This window comes from Meriones unguiculatus, chromosome 19 (genome assembly GCF_030254825.1).
Source record: "Meriones unguiculatus strain TT.TT164.6M chromosome 19, Bangor_MerUng_6.1, whole genome shotgun sequence".
Taxonomy (NCBI): Eukaryota; Metazoa; Chordata; class Mammalia; order Rodentia; family Muridae; genus Meriones; species Meriones unguiculatus.
This window is the reverse complement of record NC_083366.1, coordinates 21,521,650-21,535,442: the sequence shown is the minus strand read 5'-3', so window position 1 is coordinate 21,535,442 and position 13,793 is coordinate 21,521,650. Positions and strand designations below refer to the sequence as shown.

The following is a 13,793-nucleotide window of genomic DNA, read 5'->3' as shown; positions in this document are numbered from 1 at the left end:
TGAGATAAAGTTAAAACACATTATAGATATTTGAACACCGATGTTTATTGTGGCACTATTCACAATAGCCAAGCGTGGAATCAGCCCCGATGCCCATGAGCAGACGAAAGGATAAGGGGAAATGTGGTACACATGCATAAGAGACCACAGAGCACATTTGTTTATTCTTTCACCTTACAGCTCTTTTAGCACTACCGAGAAAGGTGACTACGGAGCATACAAAGATAAATTGGACAAAGATCTTTCCCTCTGGGGGTTTACAGCTCACCAGAAAAGTGATGAAGGTACCAAAGGAAATAACTGATGATAGGGAAGCTTGGGGGACTAGACTAGCTAAGGTAGAGAATGTGGGATGATGGGCCAGTCATGTGAGAGTCTAGGGAGGTTTGGGTAGGTAGGAATGAGGCATTAGAGGCAAGTAAAATAGTATCAGGGAGACACAGGTAAGAAAGCTTTCATGTTTCTGCACCATGCTCAGACACTCAGGGGGCTTAGGGCACAGAGTGAATGAAGAGTTGTAATTCAAGGCAGAGTGGAGGTCCAGGGACAAAATCAGAGGATTGATGGGTCTTTAGTCAGGGAATATTACATAGGTTTTTGACATGCTTTTTTGTGACATGACTATAAATTTTTATCTGGGAAAAGAAACCAAATGGTGTACATGACAATTAAGAATGGGTCTCAGCATATGCTTCGATACCCTGCTGGGTAGAGTCTTTCAGAGGCCCCTGTGGGAGGCTCCTGTTCTGTTCCCTGTCTTTTACTTCTGATGTCTATCCTGTTTGCCCTTCTGAATGAGGACTAAGCCACTTCTCTAGGGACTGCCTTGTCGTTTATCTTCTTTAGGTGTACAGATTTTAGTATGTTTAACCTATATTATATGGCCAATATCCACTTTTAAGTGAGTGTATACCATGTGTGTCTTTTTACTTCTGGGATACCTCACTCAGGATGATCTTTTCTAGTTCCATCCATTTGCCTGCAATTTCATGATTTCCTTGTTTCTAATTGCTGAGTGGTATTCCATTGTGTAAATGTACCACAATTTCTTTATCCATTCCTCAGTTGAGGGACATCTAGGTTGTTTCCAGATTCTGGCTATTATGAATAAAGCCACTATGAACATACTTGAGCAAACGTCCTTGTTGTATGGTTGAGCATCTTTTGAATATATGCTAGGAGACACTCATAGCCAAACTTTGGGCAGAGTGCAGGGAATCTTATGGAAGAAGGAGGAGATAGAAAGACCTGGAGGGGACAGGAGACCAACAAAGCCAAAAACTCTGGGCTCGGGTGTCCTGCAGAGACTGATGAATCAACCATGGACCATGCATGGAGAGGACCTAGATGCCCTGTTCAGAAGTAGCCCATGGACAGCTCAGTCTCCATGTGGGTTCTCTAGTAAGGGGAGCAGGGGCTGTCTCTGACATGGACTCAGTGGCTGGCTCTTTGATCACCTCCCCCTGGCGAGGTGGCCTACCTAGGATATAGAGAAAGAGGATCCAGACAGTCCTGATGAGACCTGACAGGCTAAGGTTAGATAGTAAGGGAGGAGGACCTCCCTATCTATGGACCAGGGAAGGGACATAGGGGAGGAAAGGGGAGGGAGGGTGGTACTGGGAGGAGATGACAGAGGAGTCTACAGCTGGGATACAAAGTGAATAAATTATAAGAAATAATAATAATAAAGAAAAAATTAAAAAAAACCCAAAAAAAGTAAGTTAAGAATGGGGAAAGATGCAAAAGGAAATGGCTGGATCAGATGCTTTGTCCCAACAGCAGTCCAGAAGGTAGAGATGCATTTGTATTTTAGAAAAAGAGGATGTATTAGTTTCTTTTCTTGCTGGGTTAAGAAACCCTGACAAAGATAACTTAAGGGAGAGGAGTTTATTTTGGTTCACAGTTCTAGGGCATCATCCAACATGGCAGGAAAGTCATTGGATAATGGCTTGAAGTGGCTGATTACATTGCATACTCAGTCAGGAAGAGGGGCCAATGAATGCTGTACTGAGCTCACTTCCTCTTTTTTCACAGAGTCCAAGATTCCAGCCTAGTAAATGGTGTGTCTTTTCCACCTCAGTTCAACAAAACAAGAAACAATAATTTCTCAAAGGTGTGCTTGGAGGCTTGCTTCCTAGTGATTCTAAACCTATCTTGTTGACAAGTGACACCAATCATCACACAATTCAAAGGCAAAATAATGGCATTTGGTGTAAAAATAAAAATCAAGGAAGTTAGGGGGATAGAAGGGATTGTCAGCGATAACTCTGGTTCTGGGTCCAGATAGTGGAGGCTGTGGTGGGGCCATTAGCAGAAACAGGAAATACAAGGCAGAACCAGATTCAAACAATGGAACAAATGCATTCTGGGCATGTCGGGTTAATGTAGTCTGCTGGCAAGAGGGGCTGCGACTGGAGATATGTATTTGGAACTGTCTATATGGAGTGGCACTTACATGCCAGAAATGGAAGGAGAGTATCAGGGGCAGTAAAGGGGAGTAAGGAAGAGGGGCTTTCTGAGGGATTTCGGATGGGAGAAAGGACAAGGAGTCAACAGAGGGCAAGCCAGAGAAGATGCATAAAAGTGACATCAGAAGATTCCAGAAGGCAGGCTGGACAGGAACTTCATCCCTATGTAAATTGCTGCAGAAAGGTAAATGAGAAAGGAGACCATTCCACCAGGGCTAGAAGAAGTCACGGCTGGAGGAAGTGAGGCCAGTCATAGGCTGAAGGCAGCTCGTGTAGATCCTATTAAGGTTATTTTTATAAAACCGTATTTGTTTCTCAGTTTTTCTTTTAACCCAGCTATTACACAAATAATTGAGATTTTTAATTATTATAAAAATGTTATTTTAACAAGCTTCACAGGACAAGGACTGAGCAGTTATTAATCAATTCTTAACCCTCTAAGCTAATTGGCTTCCTCCCAATGCATATCCCAAAGATACTTGTACTTTTTAGCTCTTAGCTCTCCTGCTCTAGCTCCTCTTCTGATTTTACTTTAACCTTTCTGGTGACTGAATCCCCTACTTCCTTGTCTGACTTCTTCTCCCCTGGTTGGCAGCAAGTCTAGCCCTATTCTCCCTCCTGCTCAGTGACTGGCTATAAGCTGCCTTATTGACACATCAGGAACAATTGGGGAACCGTGTTTATACAACATAGAGACAGGAGATTCTCAGAACAAAGACTGCAACCAGACGTGGGGGGAGGGGCACAGAAAAGAGCATTTGAATTACACAATAACCTTACACCTACAGACCACTCACTCCAACAAGAAATCTTTTGGAGGAACGGAAAGAGAAACATACTAGCAATTAAGTATGTCTGAATGTCTTATCGGCAAGGTGAGACATTCTTAATTCCTCAATTTTAAAACAAATCCAATCCTGGCTACATTTTGATGGTCAACATGATGGAAATATGTTTTTGAGGGAACCAGTAGAGAATCAAACTATTAAGAGGCATCTTTCTTTCTTCTTATTTTATTCCATTTTACAGATTCACTTCTTTGTTATTGTCACAACATCTCATCAAAATATACAAACAGCACAAATACTTTAAGTGCACAGTTAGTTCTCTAGTTCAACAGGACTGCCTCCTACAAATAGCATGCAAGGGTCATTTGTCTTAGAGGATGCCTTAAGAGGGACTTATTTGTCATCAAATCACCAGGAACAGCATGGCAAGGGATTGGTTTTCTTTATCTCGGAAGGATCATGCACTTCATTTCTTGTCTGATGGGAGGATGGTAATGAATGACTATGCTGACGACGAGATCAGCTGAGAACAGGGGGAAAGCAAAGCTTGACCGGCAGCAGTAAACTACCCTGTCCTTGTCAGCTGTCCTTTACTTCTGCCTGAGCTCGACGCCCACACAGGCATCCTGCTTACTCTCCCCCATTGCTGACAAGAGCTCTGTTCATTGACACTTTCCTCTGCCCTGTGAATTGCAGGGCTAGCCAGAATGAACAGATTTGTAAATCTCAAGTTCCAAGCTACGTTTATTGGAAAGCATCCCACCACAGCCTGATCAGGGCTTCCCCTTTCCCTCCCTTCCGCCATTTACATTTCCACAGACATGCACAGAACAACGCGGGTTAGTGGTTCCTTCTCGGTGCTTGAGTGGGGTCCACGTCTGTAAGAGAAAAGGCAGTCTCTCAGAGGCGTGCTCTCTGAGTGCACCTGCATTTCCCATCTGGAGAAATCTGTTGCGTTTGCACCTTGGTTCATCACCAACCAGCAACTTCCGTCTAAGGCAGGAACAGAGTTCCATTTCAAAACTTTCACAGTATCAGCAAGTCATCTTTCAAGTAAATGACTAGAGTTAGTAAGATCTAACTTCAAGGGTTGCTGTGAGAGACGCCAGAAGATATAACAGGGTGACGTCGTTAGTGAAGTCGACTTGGTTTCTGCTACAGGTCATGCGAGGAGCTCAAAGGTCTTCTCTGCCTTTGCTGTTGAGTGTTTCTTTTCTTTTCCAACGTGAAAAGGAGACCCCCAGAAGTGTTACTCAAACAGGTTCCCAGAGAGAGAGCAAATCGCTTCTGGTCTGGGGAGGGATGAGGCTCAGGAACAAATGAGAGTCTCCATGCCTGGGTTAATAAAGGAAAAGTTTCTGAACATGTTCTGGTCCATGCTGTTGATGAGAGCTCTGTCAGCAAATGACAGCCGGGGCTTCTCACTTAGGAATTCCTTGTCGAAATTGCTACAGTCACATGGTGATTTCTTGGTCACAGTTTAGAAAGGAAAGAAAAAAAAAAGGGAAGAAAATTAGCCACCAATTTCCTTATGTATGAGCACAACCCAGTCGGTTCAAATCCTGAGTCATCATTTCTTTTATTAGAATAATTAATTTTATAGAAAAGAATTACACTGTAATTCTAAGGTTTTCAGCCACCCATACTGTGACCATTAAGAACATATGTGTGGCATGCAAATCCAATCTTCTCTGATGCTCCCACTCAAAAACACGTGTCCAACTTGGGAACGTTCTGTAATGTATTTTTCTCATAGGTGAATTTTGATGACAGTTTCAATTTGGCAAACAACAGAAATAGTCCCTCCTCCCCCCCCCAATCAAATGGCATGGATTGAAGAAAACTGTTCCACCTGGAGGACTGGGCTGGGGCAGGTTTCAGAAACTGCTGTTGCTTGGTTAGGGTGGCAGCCTGTGACAGAAGGGCCGAAGCCAGACTGTCCAGCGGGGGAGTCCTTACCACTTTTGGCCTGAAAGGCGGGTCTATCTCTTTCCTCTCCAGCTCTTCCCAGTTGATCTCCCGAAATAAAGGGTGCTGGCGGATGTCTCCTCGAACTCCCAGCCTCTTTTCAGGTTCTCTCACAAAGAGCTGCAGGGGACACAGAGAGAAGAGTGTGCTTCTCCTCCACGGAGGCCTTAGACCAGGTGGTACGCACTACTAGGGTCTGAGCAACCGGCTTCTCTACCGACCTCCGTGGAGACTGAAAGCGAAGCTGACGCCCTCCCTGAACTTCTCTGACCCTCCCACAGTCTGGGCCTTGACCTCTTTGCTCTTTGCCCCAGGCAGGCCATCCTAAGACTTATGGAGGACTGGCATGACATCAGCGTTGCTTTTTGTTACTTATGGAGTCTCTGACAAGAGAGAGACTGTAAGTCTCAGAACCTTTGATGTACGCTGTGCTGGGTTAGTTTTAACTGTCAGCATGACCCAACACAGATTCACCGGGGAACCTTAAGTGGAGAACTGCCTCTGTTGCACTGGCCTGTGGGCGGATCGGTGAGAGATTGATGGCTGCTGACTGATGTGTGTGATGTCATCCAGGGCAAATGGTTCTGAGTTGTATAAGAAAGGTAGTTAAGCATGAGCCAGGGAGCAAGCCAGTAAGCAGCATTCCTCCGTGGCTTCTGCTTCAGTTCTTATGACAGTCCCTGTCCCAGCATCCCTCAACAATGGACTGTAACCTTTAAGCCGAAATCAACTCTTTCCTCCCCAAATTGCTTTTGGTCATGGTGTTCATCAGAGCAACCGAAGACAAACTAGAACATACGCTAAGTGCCTGTCTCCCAGGGCTGTCCTTAGGATTAGATAAACTGGTAATATACACATTAATATGCATATATACCCTTTCAGAGAGAGGCATGCAAGCATGCATACACATTAATATGCATATATACCCTTTCAGAGAGGCATGCAAGCATGCATACACATTAATATGCATATATACCCTTTCAGAGAGGCATGCAAGCATGCATACACATTAATATGCATATATACCCTTTCAGAGAGGCATGCAAGCATGCATACACATTAACATGCATATATACCCTTTCAGAGAGGCATGCAAGCATGCATACACATTAATATGCATATGTACCCTTTCAGAGAGGCATGCAAGCATGCATACACATTAATATGCATATGTACCCTTTCAGAGAGGCATGCAAGCATGCATACGATCACATGTATGTGGGCCCAAGCATATGTCTGTGTAAACATACCTGCAACACCCTCAGCCCCACATTTGTTTATTGTTACTTCTGGTCTGTAACACCCAACTGCTGTATCCAGACACAGCAGTGCGTGTCTGGAAGCCTAGTACTCGAGAGGCCAGGGAAGGAGGATCGTGAGTTTGAGGCCAGTCTGGTCCAGTCTGGACAATGTTAGCCTGGGCTTTACAGTGAGACGCTATTTGAATAAACCCCCCAAAAAGGGTTAAAAAACCCTCAGTAGGATAGACTGAGTTATTAAGTTGTGTGTCTAACTGCTCATCCAAGTGTGGCTCTGCAGGATTCTGGGTCCAGAAAGTCACTCTCTGCTCCTGCAGACCTGAGGGCGAGTACTGTTTACACATTTGCCTCTCCAGCCTTTCAGCCAGTGTTCGCGGCCTTCCATTTTCCTCCACCCTCTCTCCTGCCACTGCACCCAACAATCAAAACGGATACTAGAAAGACAGAGAAGCCACCGGGAAGCCTTTTAAACATTAGTCTGTCTAGGGCTATGGCGCAGGAGAGTCTAACGTTAACTCAGAAAGTAACAGGTTCCCTGGGTGTCTCAAGAAGTTACTTCTTTTTTCAGCACTGGCAGAATGCTTGTCACAGCCAGGCTGTTTTAAGGAGACAAAGGCCCTTTAAGAAAGAAAATGAGGAGAAATGTAGGGATTGTTCTAAGCAACCCCCACAAGGGCTTGAGGCCCACTTTTGTTGTCACTAATTCTAAGAACAGCCACGCTCTTCTGAAAATCACTTTTAATGATATTATCTCATAACTTGAAAATCTTCAGAGCCTCTGCTCTCCCCGAATCACAAAGGCATGCTGCAGAAAACTGCAGACAAAGACTGGAGACTTTCTCTTATTAACTGACTAGCTAACTAATTAAATATGAGAGTCTCTCTAAAAGCTCCAAGAACAGTCAGGCACGGCAGCACACACCTGCAATCCCAACACCCGAGAGGTGGAGTCGGGAGGATCAGGAGTGAAGGGATAGCTTTGGCTATAGAGTGAGTTTGAGACCAGGCTGAGATCCTGTAGATTCTGTCTTAATAACAAGTTTCAACTATAACGCTTATGAAACCGCTGCGCATTCATTGATAAGTCCTCAGTGTGGTCCGGACGCCACGCTCACCATTTCCACATGGTGGCCATGGAGGACTCTCAGTGGGATCCTGTGTATCCAAAGTGCTTTATAAAAGAGCTACGCAGCAGAAGTAACCTGAAGCTATCATTCAAGAATGACTAAATATTTGCATCATGGAATGAAGGGTTAATTTATTTGTCTGGCTTGGGGGCTCTTGCAGCCTTATGTAAGTTTTCTGAATCCTTATTTCCTATGCCAGCCATTTTTCTACTACCATAACAAAATACCGGACATAATAGAATTTGAAAATAGAAAAGTTTATGTTGGCACATGGTATCAGAGGTTTCACCCCATAGTCAGTTTGCTTCATGGATTTTGGACCTGAGATGAATCAGAGAACATCTAGGCATGAAGCCTGGATCCAGGGCATCACCTCAAAGCAACAGGGCAGCAAAGAGAGAGAGAGAGTCAGGGTTAGGATCTGACAATCTCTCCAACAACCCAAATTCCTTGCCCTATGCTCCACCGCTTAAAGGTTCAGCCACGAGGGCCTGTGGGGGTAATATTTCAGATCCAAACTAAGCAGTTCTGTCTGTCACATGGAAGGTTAGTTAAGGTGACCTCCAGGACCCAGGAAGTTCTGATTTCCTGTATTCCTACTGACATTCTAGATGCTACTCTGTTTCTTCTTCAAGGACAAATCTGCTCATTAATAAACCACCCGCCTCCCTCAGCTTCATAATGACGTTGCAGCTTCTAGGAGGTGGCTCACCCTAGCTACCTCTACTCAGTGTTCCTTCTCACAGTCATTAGTCTTTACATTCTGCCCCAGTCATTAGGGCTCGGCTAGAGTCCTCTCTTCCTTGATTGCCTCCACTGTAACAGAGCTCATCCCCCTTTTCAAGGCCATCTGATTGGCTACACCAGTCATTCCAACCAACGTGCTTTCAGCGTCATGCTCAGTCAGGGTTAACTGTCTCAAACAGGTCCGCATGATCTCGTCTGGTTTTTCTAATTGTATGTATTTATGGTGCACAGAAGAATAAGTTGATTTATGTGGAGAGACTAATCAAAGTAATGATCACCCATCACCTTACTTTTCTAAGGGGAGAATTGAGAGCATTTAGAATCTGGCCTGCAGCTCACTACTGTTACCTGCAGGCCACACGCTGGACAGTGGCTCTGTCAATGCTTGTGTTTAAGTGCTAGGTTTATAAGTTCATCATATATATATATATATATATATATATATATATATATATATTTGTAAAACAAGAACTTGGGCCAGTGAGATGACTGAGCAAGCAAAAACACCTTCCCTGCAACCCTGATGACTTGAGTTTGATCCCTAGAAGCAACAGTGGAAGGAGAGAACTGATTCCCAAAGTTGTCCTCAGACCTACACATCTGTGCATTAACACACACACACACACACACACACACATGCTCACACACTCTCATGAATACACATTGTACACATAGACGCAATAGTAATGAACAAAATAATTTTTAAAAGAAAGCCAAACTGTCCTATTTGTTGGCTGAGGACACGGAAATTCAGAGCAGCTCTGTCACTTCCTTGAGCTCATGACTCCAGCCAGCAGGAGCGGCATCATGGCATCCTCCTCCCTCTCACTCCAATGGTAGGCAGTGCTCTGCTGTACTCCATGGAATATTTTCCAGTGAACAGTTTTCACTTGGTGTTTGTTTTCCAAGGAGGATGGGCTGCAGCTCATTTGTGCTTCAGTTACCCACAGACTCTAGCACCTTCCCTGGTAAGAAGAAGCTGCTGGGTAAATGTTAGCTAACTGAAGATGCTCTCTTGCCAGATTATCTGCAGACAGCATGTCCTCTGTCCTTGCCTTCTCTCAGCCTCTTGTTTTTGGCACATAGAAAAGGTGCAAAGTTCTCAGTAAGATTCTTTTCCCTGTGGACTCAACAACCAGTGAGTCAACACATGGAAAAACCACAGTGTTTTCTTTTTTTCTTTTTTCTTTTTTTTTTGGTTTGTATAAAAAGATTTTATTTTTATATATGTGTGTGTCTGTATGTGTGTGTGCATGAGTGCAGGTACTTGTGGAGGCCAGAAGAGGGCATTAGACCTCTTTGAGCTGGAGGTACTAGAACTTGTGAGCTGCCCAGCGTGGGTGTTGGGAGCTGAACTCTGGCTTTCTGGAAAAGCAGCAAGTGTTCTTAAATGCTGAGCCAATTCTCCAGTCCTAAGTGTTTTAAGAATGGGCCCAAATCTAGCTGACGTTGTATAATAAAATGCTTCATGGAATTAAGTTAGAAGTCACTGCCCTGGGCTAACTGCAAGCCACGCTCAGTTTTCCATTAGATTTTCTTAGAAAACATGTGACATTTGGACCTAGAAAATCTTAACAAAGAGCCATCCGAGCTTGGCTTAGGCACCTGTGAAATAAAATCTCTTTAAAAGTAAAATGGAAAATGAGAAGATAATCTGGCCTCCAGCTCTAAAGTTCAATATTCTTTCTGTCCTTATCTTTTCTTCCAGGAACAAACAGAGTCACTTAATGGCTTGAGGTGACAGGTTCTGAGGATGCCAAGGTCAAGGGCTCTGCGGCAGGAAAGGCACACCAAGGACGTGAGGCAAGTATTGCTTCTGCCAGTAAGAACTTTCTATATTTACAGGAAACAGCTCACTCTTACATAAAAAGCTGGGATATAGTTGCAGTTTGTTTAAATTTATTTGACAGCCTGGGTAGGAAGCAATTTGTAGCCACCAGCAGCTGTGACAGGTTGTACCAGGATCCCCCCCTCTCTCCTGCTCCTGAGTCCCTCCTCAGAAAAACAGTCCTGTGAGAAGGGAGATGGATTTTGGTTTCAGAGCATTACTTTCCCATCATTTTCAAACAAAGGGAACGGACATCCTGGATAAACAAATGAGGGGGTAAACGGTGCTTGCTTTTTTTTTTTTTTTATTTTATTTTGGCACTAGGCAGTGGACAGCAGCACCCAGCTGTAACTCTTGTTGGAGCACAGGCTCGCCTGACAGGGTTATCCAGTGGAGCCATGTGCGCCCCCGTCCCTGTCCTAGGAGAGCTCAAGGGACAGAGTCTGTTAGCACTGTGGTGACAAGTATCATACAGCCAAACTGCCCAGTCAGCCTTTCGGGGGGCAGGGGAGGGAGTACGACTCAGGACTTCTTGGTTTTACATTATAGAAAAAGCCCTGGAGGGAATTTCTGAGAAATAGCATTTTCTTTGGGTTTTTTGCAGAAGAGGGGTCCTGAGGCTGTGATGGCTGTTAAAGCTGTGATGGCTATTGAAGCTGTGATGGCTGTTAAAGCGATCCAGGAGGAAAGATAATCTGCAAATCAGCCTTATTGTCAGCAAATTGCATAATGGAAACTAATTTTTATCAGGCCAATTGCTTGCAATGTGTGCAAGAGGAAAAGCAGGAAATTTTTAAAAATAACAAACCCAAAGGTTTTAAAAACCTTTTTGCCTGAAGTCTTTCTCTGTTTTTATCCCTAATTGCCTTAATTTCAAATCTATTCAGCCAGTTTATTGCCTATTCTCACGACACACTTTTTTTCTGCCATTCATAATTCTGCATAAATGTTTACTTTTATTTTTTGTATTTGCATGGCATTTAATCTCCATTTACTTTTGTTTTTTAAAATTGTTTTTTCACTTATTCATTTAGTTATTTATGTGTGTGAGTTTATTTTCTCCTTCCACTGTGTGATTCCTGGTGATCTGTCTCAGGTCAGCAGGCTTTGGGGGGAGTGTCTCTACCTGCTGAGCCATCTCAACCCATTTTAAGTTTTCTGGGTGTGCACATATGTGGAGACCAGAGTTAACCTTGGGTGTTCTTCCTCAGGTGTCTCCATCCTGGCTTTATTTATTTAAAAATTGTTATTAACATTAGTTTTTATTTTCCATGTTTGTGTTTGGTCTGCATGTCTGTCTGTCTACCATGTGTGTGCTTGGTGCCTGTGGAGGTCAGAAGAGGGTGTGAAGCCCTGGAACTGGAGCTGAAGACAATTGTGAGTCACCATGAGGGTGCTGGCAACTGAACCCCAGTTACCAGGTCCTCTGCCAGAGCTGCAGGTGCTCTTACCCCTCTCCCCAGTATCTCTGCAGCACCCGCCACCATTGCCCACCCCCTTGTGTTTGAGACAGCACCGCTCACTTGGCCTAGCGCTCGTCAGTCCAGCTGGGCTGGCTCATCCGCAAGCCCCAGGGAACAGCCTCCCCAGCTCTGGGACTCGAAGTGTGGAGCACCTTACCTATTGTTTGAAATGATGGCAGGCTCTGTCCCTCTTGCTACCTTATGTGGTCACAGCCACACCCTGCCCAAACCTGCTCCTCACACTCGTCCACGACAGCCAGCGTGATTCCATCACCTTAAAAACACTGTGTGGACGGACTCTGGATACTGACTCTTTGCTTTTGGAGTCGACTTTGTGGCGGCTTTCATGAACCGTCGGTATTGTGCTCACTGTGGTGTGGGTGTCGGCTGCACAGTCTCCATTTCCTCTCCCAGCTGAAGTCACTCTTTCCTCCGACCCAATCTTTCTTCCCTTGGCAACTGTGCCCCCCCCCCCCCCCCGGCTCCATACATCATTTCTGGTTCTGCCCGCCTGCCTCAGCTATCTTAATTTCCTGGTGCTGTCCGAGATGCTGAGAGGGAACACAGCATTTGGAAGGCACAGCAGGAAGGCTGGCTGTGGAGCAGCCACACGAGTTGGGGCACTGCAAGTAACTCTGGGGCCTCCTCCATCCGATGACTTGTCTGGACTGACAGGCTCTTGATTTGAAGATGACTAAACCCCTGATGATGGGAACAACAAGGCTCTTCTCCATTTCTCTTTTTCCAGAAAGTTTGGTTGGTCCTGGTGCCTCAGCAAAGCCATCATGCTAAAGACTGAGTGACAGACCCCTCAGAACTCATCTACGGAAGTCCTAACTTCGACGTGACTGCGGAGAGGGACTTTATGGAAGCGACGAAGTCACAGGGATGGCCCCCTCAGCTCATAAGATTAGTGCCCTTAAAATTAAAAAAAGAGATACCTAGTGACCCTGAAGAGCCTTGGCCTTGGACAGCTAACCTCTAGGACGGTGTGAAATCAATGTCTGCTGTGTTGGATGCTTTTGTAGCCCAGTGTGCGATAAGTAGAGCTTGCTGGGGGCGGGGGATCCAAACTGTGTGCCTTTTAATACTGCCTCCGACAGCGTGCCACACAGTCAGAAGCAGGGAGAAATTGCCTGATTAGTCTAGGTACGTTTTGTTACGGCAGCTGGAGCTGGCATGTTCAATTCACATTGAGCCCTTCTCTCAGCCAAGTGTAAAACAAATGCACTGACTGTCAGGAAATCCGAACTTGCCTTTACATACGTGACACTGTTAGCATTCAAATCCCACCAGCTTTTCTTTCTTTCTTTTTTTCTGCTGTCATCTTTTTTTAAAACTAATTTTTAAATTAGCTTTCATTCTACATGTGTTTTGTTTGCTCATTAAAAGTGAATTTAATTGGTCATTCAGGGGTTTTTCTGAGCTTGGTGCTTGTTTGGCTCACAGACAGAGGGTGCTGCATGGAGCACGCTGATTTTTAAATACCTACTTCCATTAACCTCGGGCCAAGTTTCCTATGAGGCTTTGTCAACACCTCTCGGATTTAAGATCCTGATTCCCAGGGAGAGCTCTGGAGTCACCTCAATATTTCTAATACCTCAGACAAGTTGTCACTTGCCTTAGAGACATGGAAAGTAGAAAGCCCTTTCGATTTAATCCTAAGTAGTTCTTCAAGAGAAAAAAAGCAGACTAGTGAGAAAGATGAGCTTAGAAATTGCTTGTTCTCTTTTTTTCCTCTCTCTCTCTCTTTCTTCTTCTTCCTCCTCGTCCTCCTCGTCCTCCTCGTCCTCCTCCTCCTTCTTCTGGAACTGGGAGGGAAACCTACTTTGTATGCTCAGAAAGCCCCATCACTGAGATATGCCCCATCCATGAAAATGCTTTCAAAATTTTGATTAAAAATTCATTAATAGGGGTTAGAGAGATGGTTCATTGGCTAATAATGTGTAATCAACTCATCAAGCTGTATATGTATATATGTATATACACACATGTCTGTAATAATAATAATTAGAGAAAAGGAATTCGAGAGAGGGGACACAGGAAGAGTCAGTGAGTTCAGAGACCTTGCTGCAAAAAAAATCTCTTATTCTTAATTATTATATAGTTAACATATTTTAAATTATTGTAACAATTAATAATATT

General features: G+C 44.4%; 1 protein-coding gene and 1 long non-coding RNA gene across 3 annotated transcripts in view; one reads left to right on the top strand and one right to left on the bottom strand.

The window, feature by feature from the left end:
- Positions 1 to 3,452: 3,452 nt before the first annotated feature.
- Prkcq (protein kinase C theta) overlaps positions 3,453 to 13,793 on the bottom strand; it is a 128,926-nt gene continuing 118,585 nt past the window's right edge. For both annotated transcript variants that reach the window (XM_060372298.1, XM_060372299.1), the window contains exons 17-18: positions 5,216 to 5,344; positions 3,453 to 4,724 (exon numbers count right to left, since the gene is read on the bottom strand). In XM_060372298.1, coding sequence (XP_060228281.1) covers positions 4,566 to 4,724; positions 5,216 to 5,344 — 288 coding nt within the window. In that variant the 3' untranslated portion in view covers positions 3,453 to 4,565. The remainder of the gene's footprint in view (positions 4,725 to 5,215; positions 5,345 to 13,793) is intronic.
- LOC132649155 (uncharacterized) lies at positions 9,969 to 13,057 on the top strand. Its single transcript, XR_009587581.1, has 3 exons — positions 9,969 to 10,155; positions 11,518 to 11,562; positions 12,397 to 13,057. It is a non-coding gene; the product is annotated as an uncharacterized LOC132649155 (long non-coding RNA).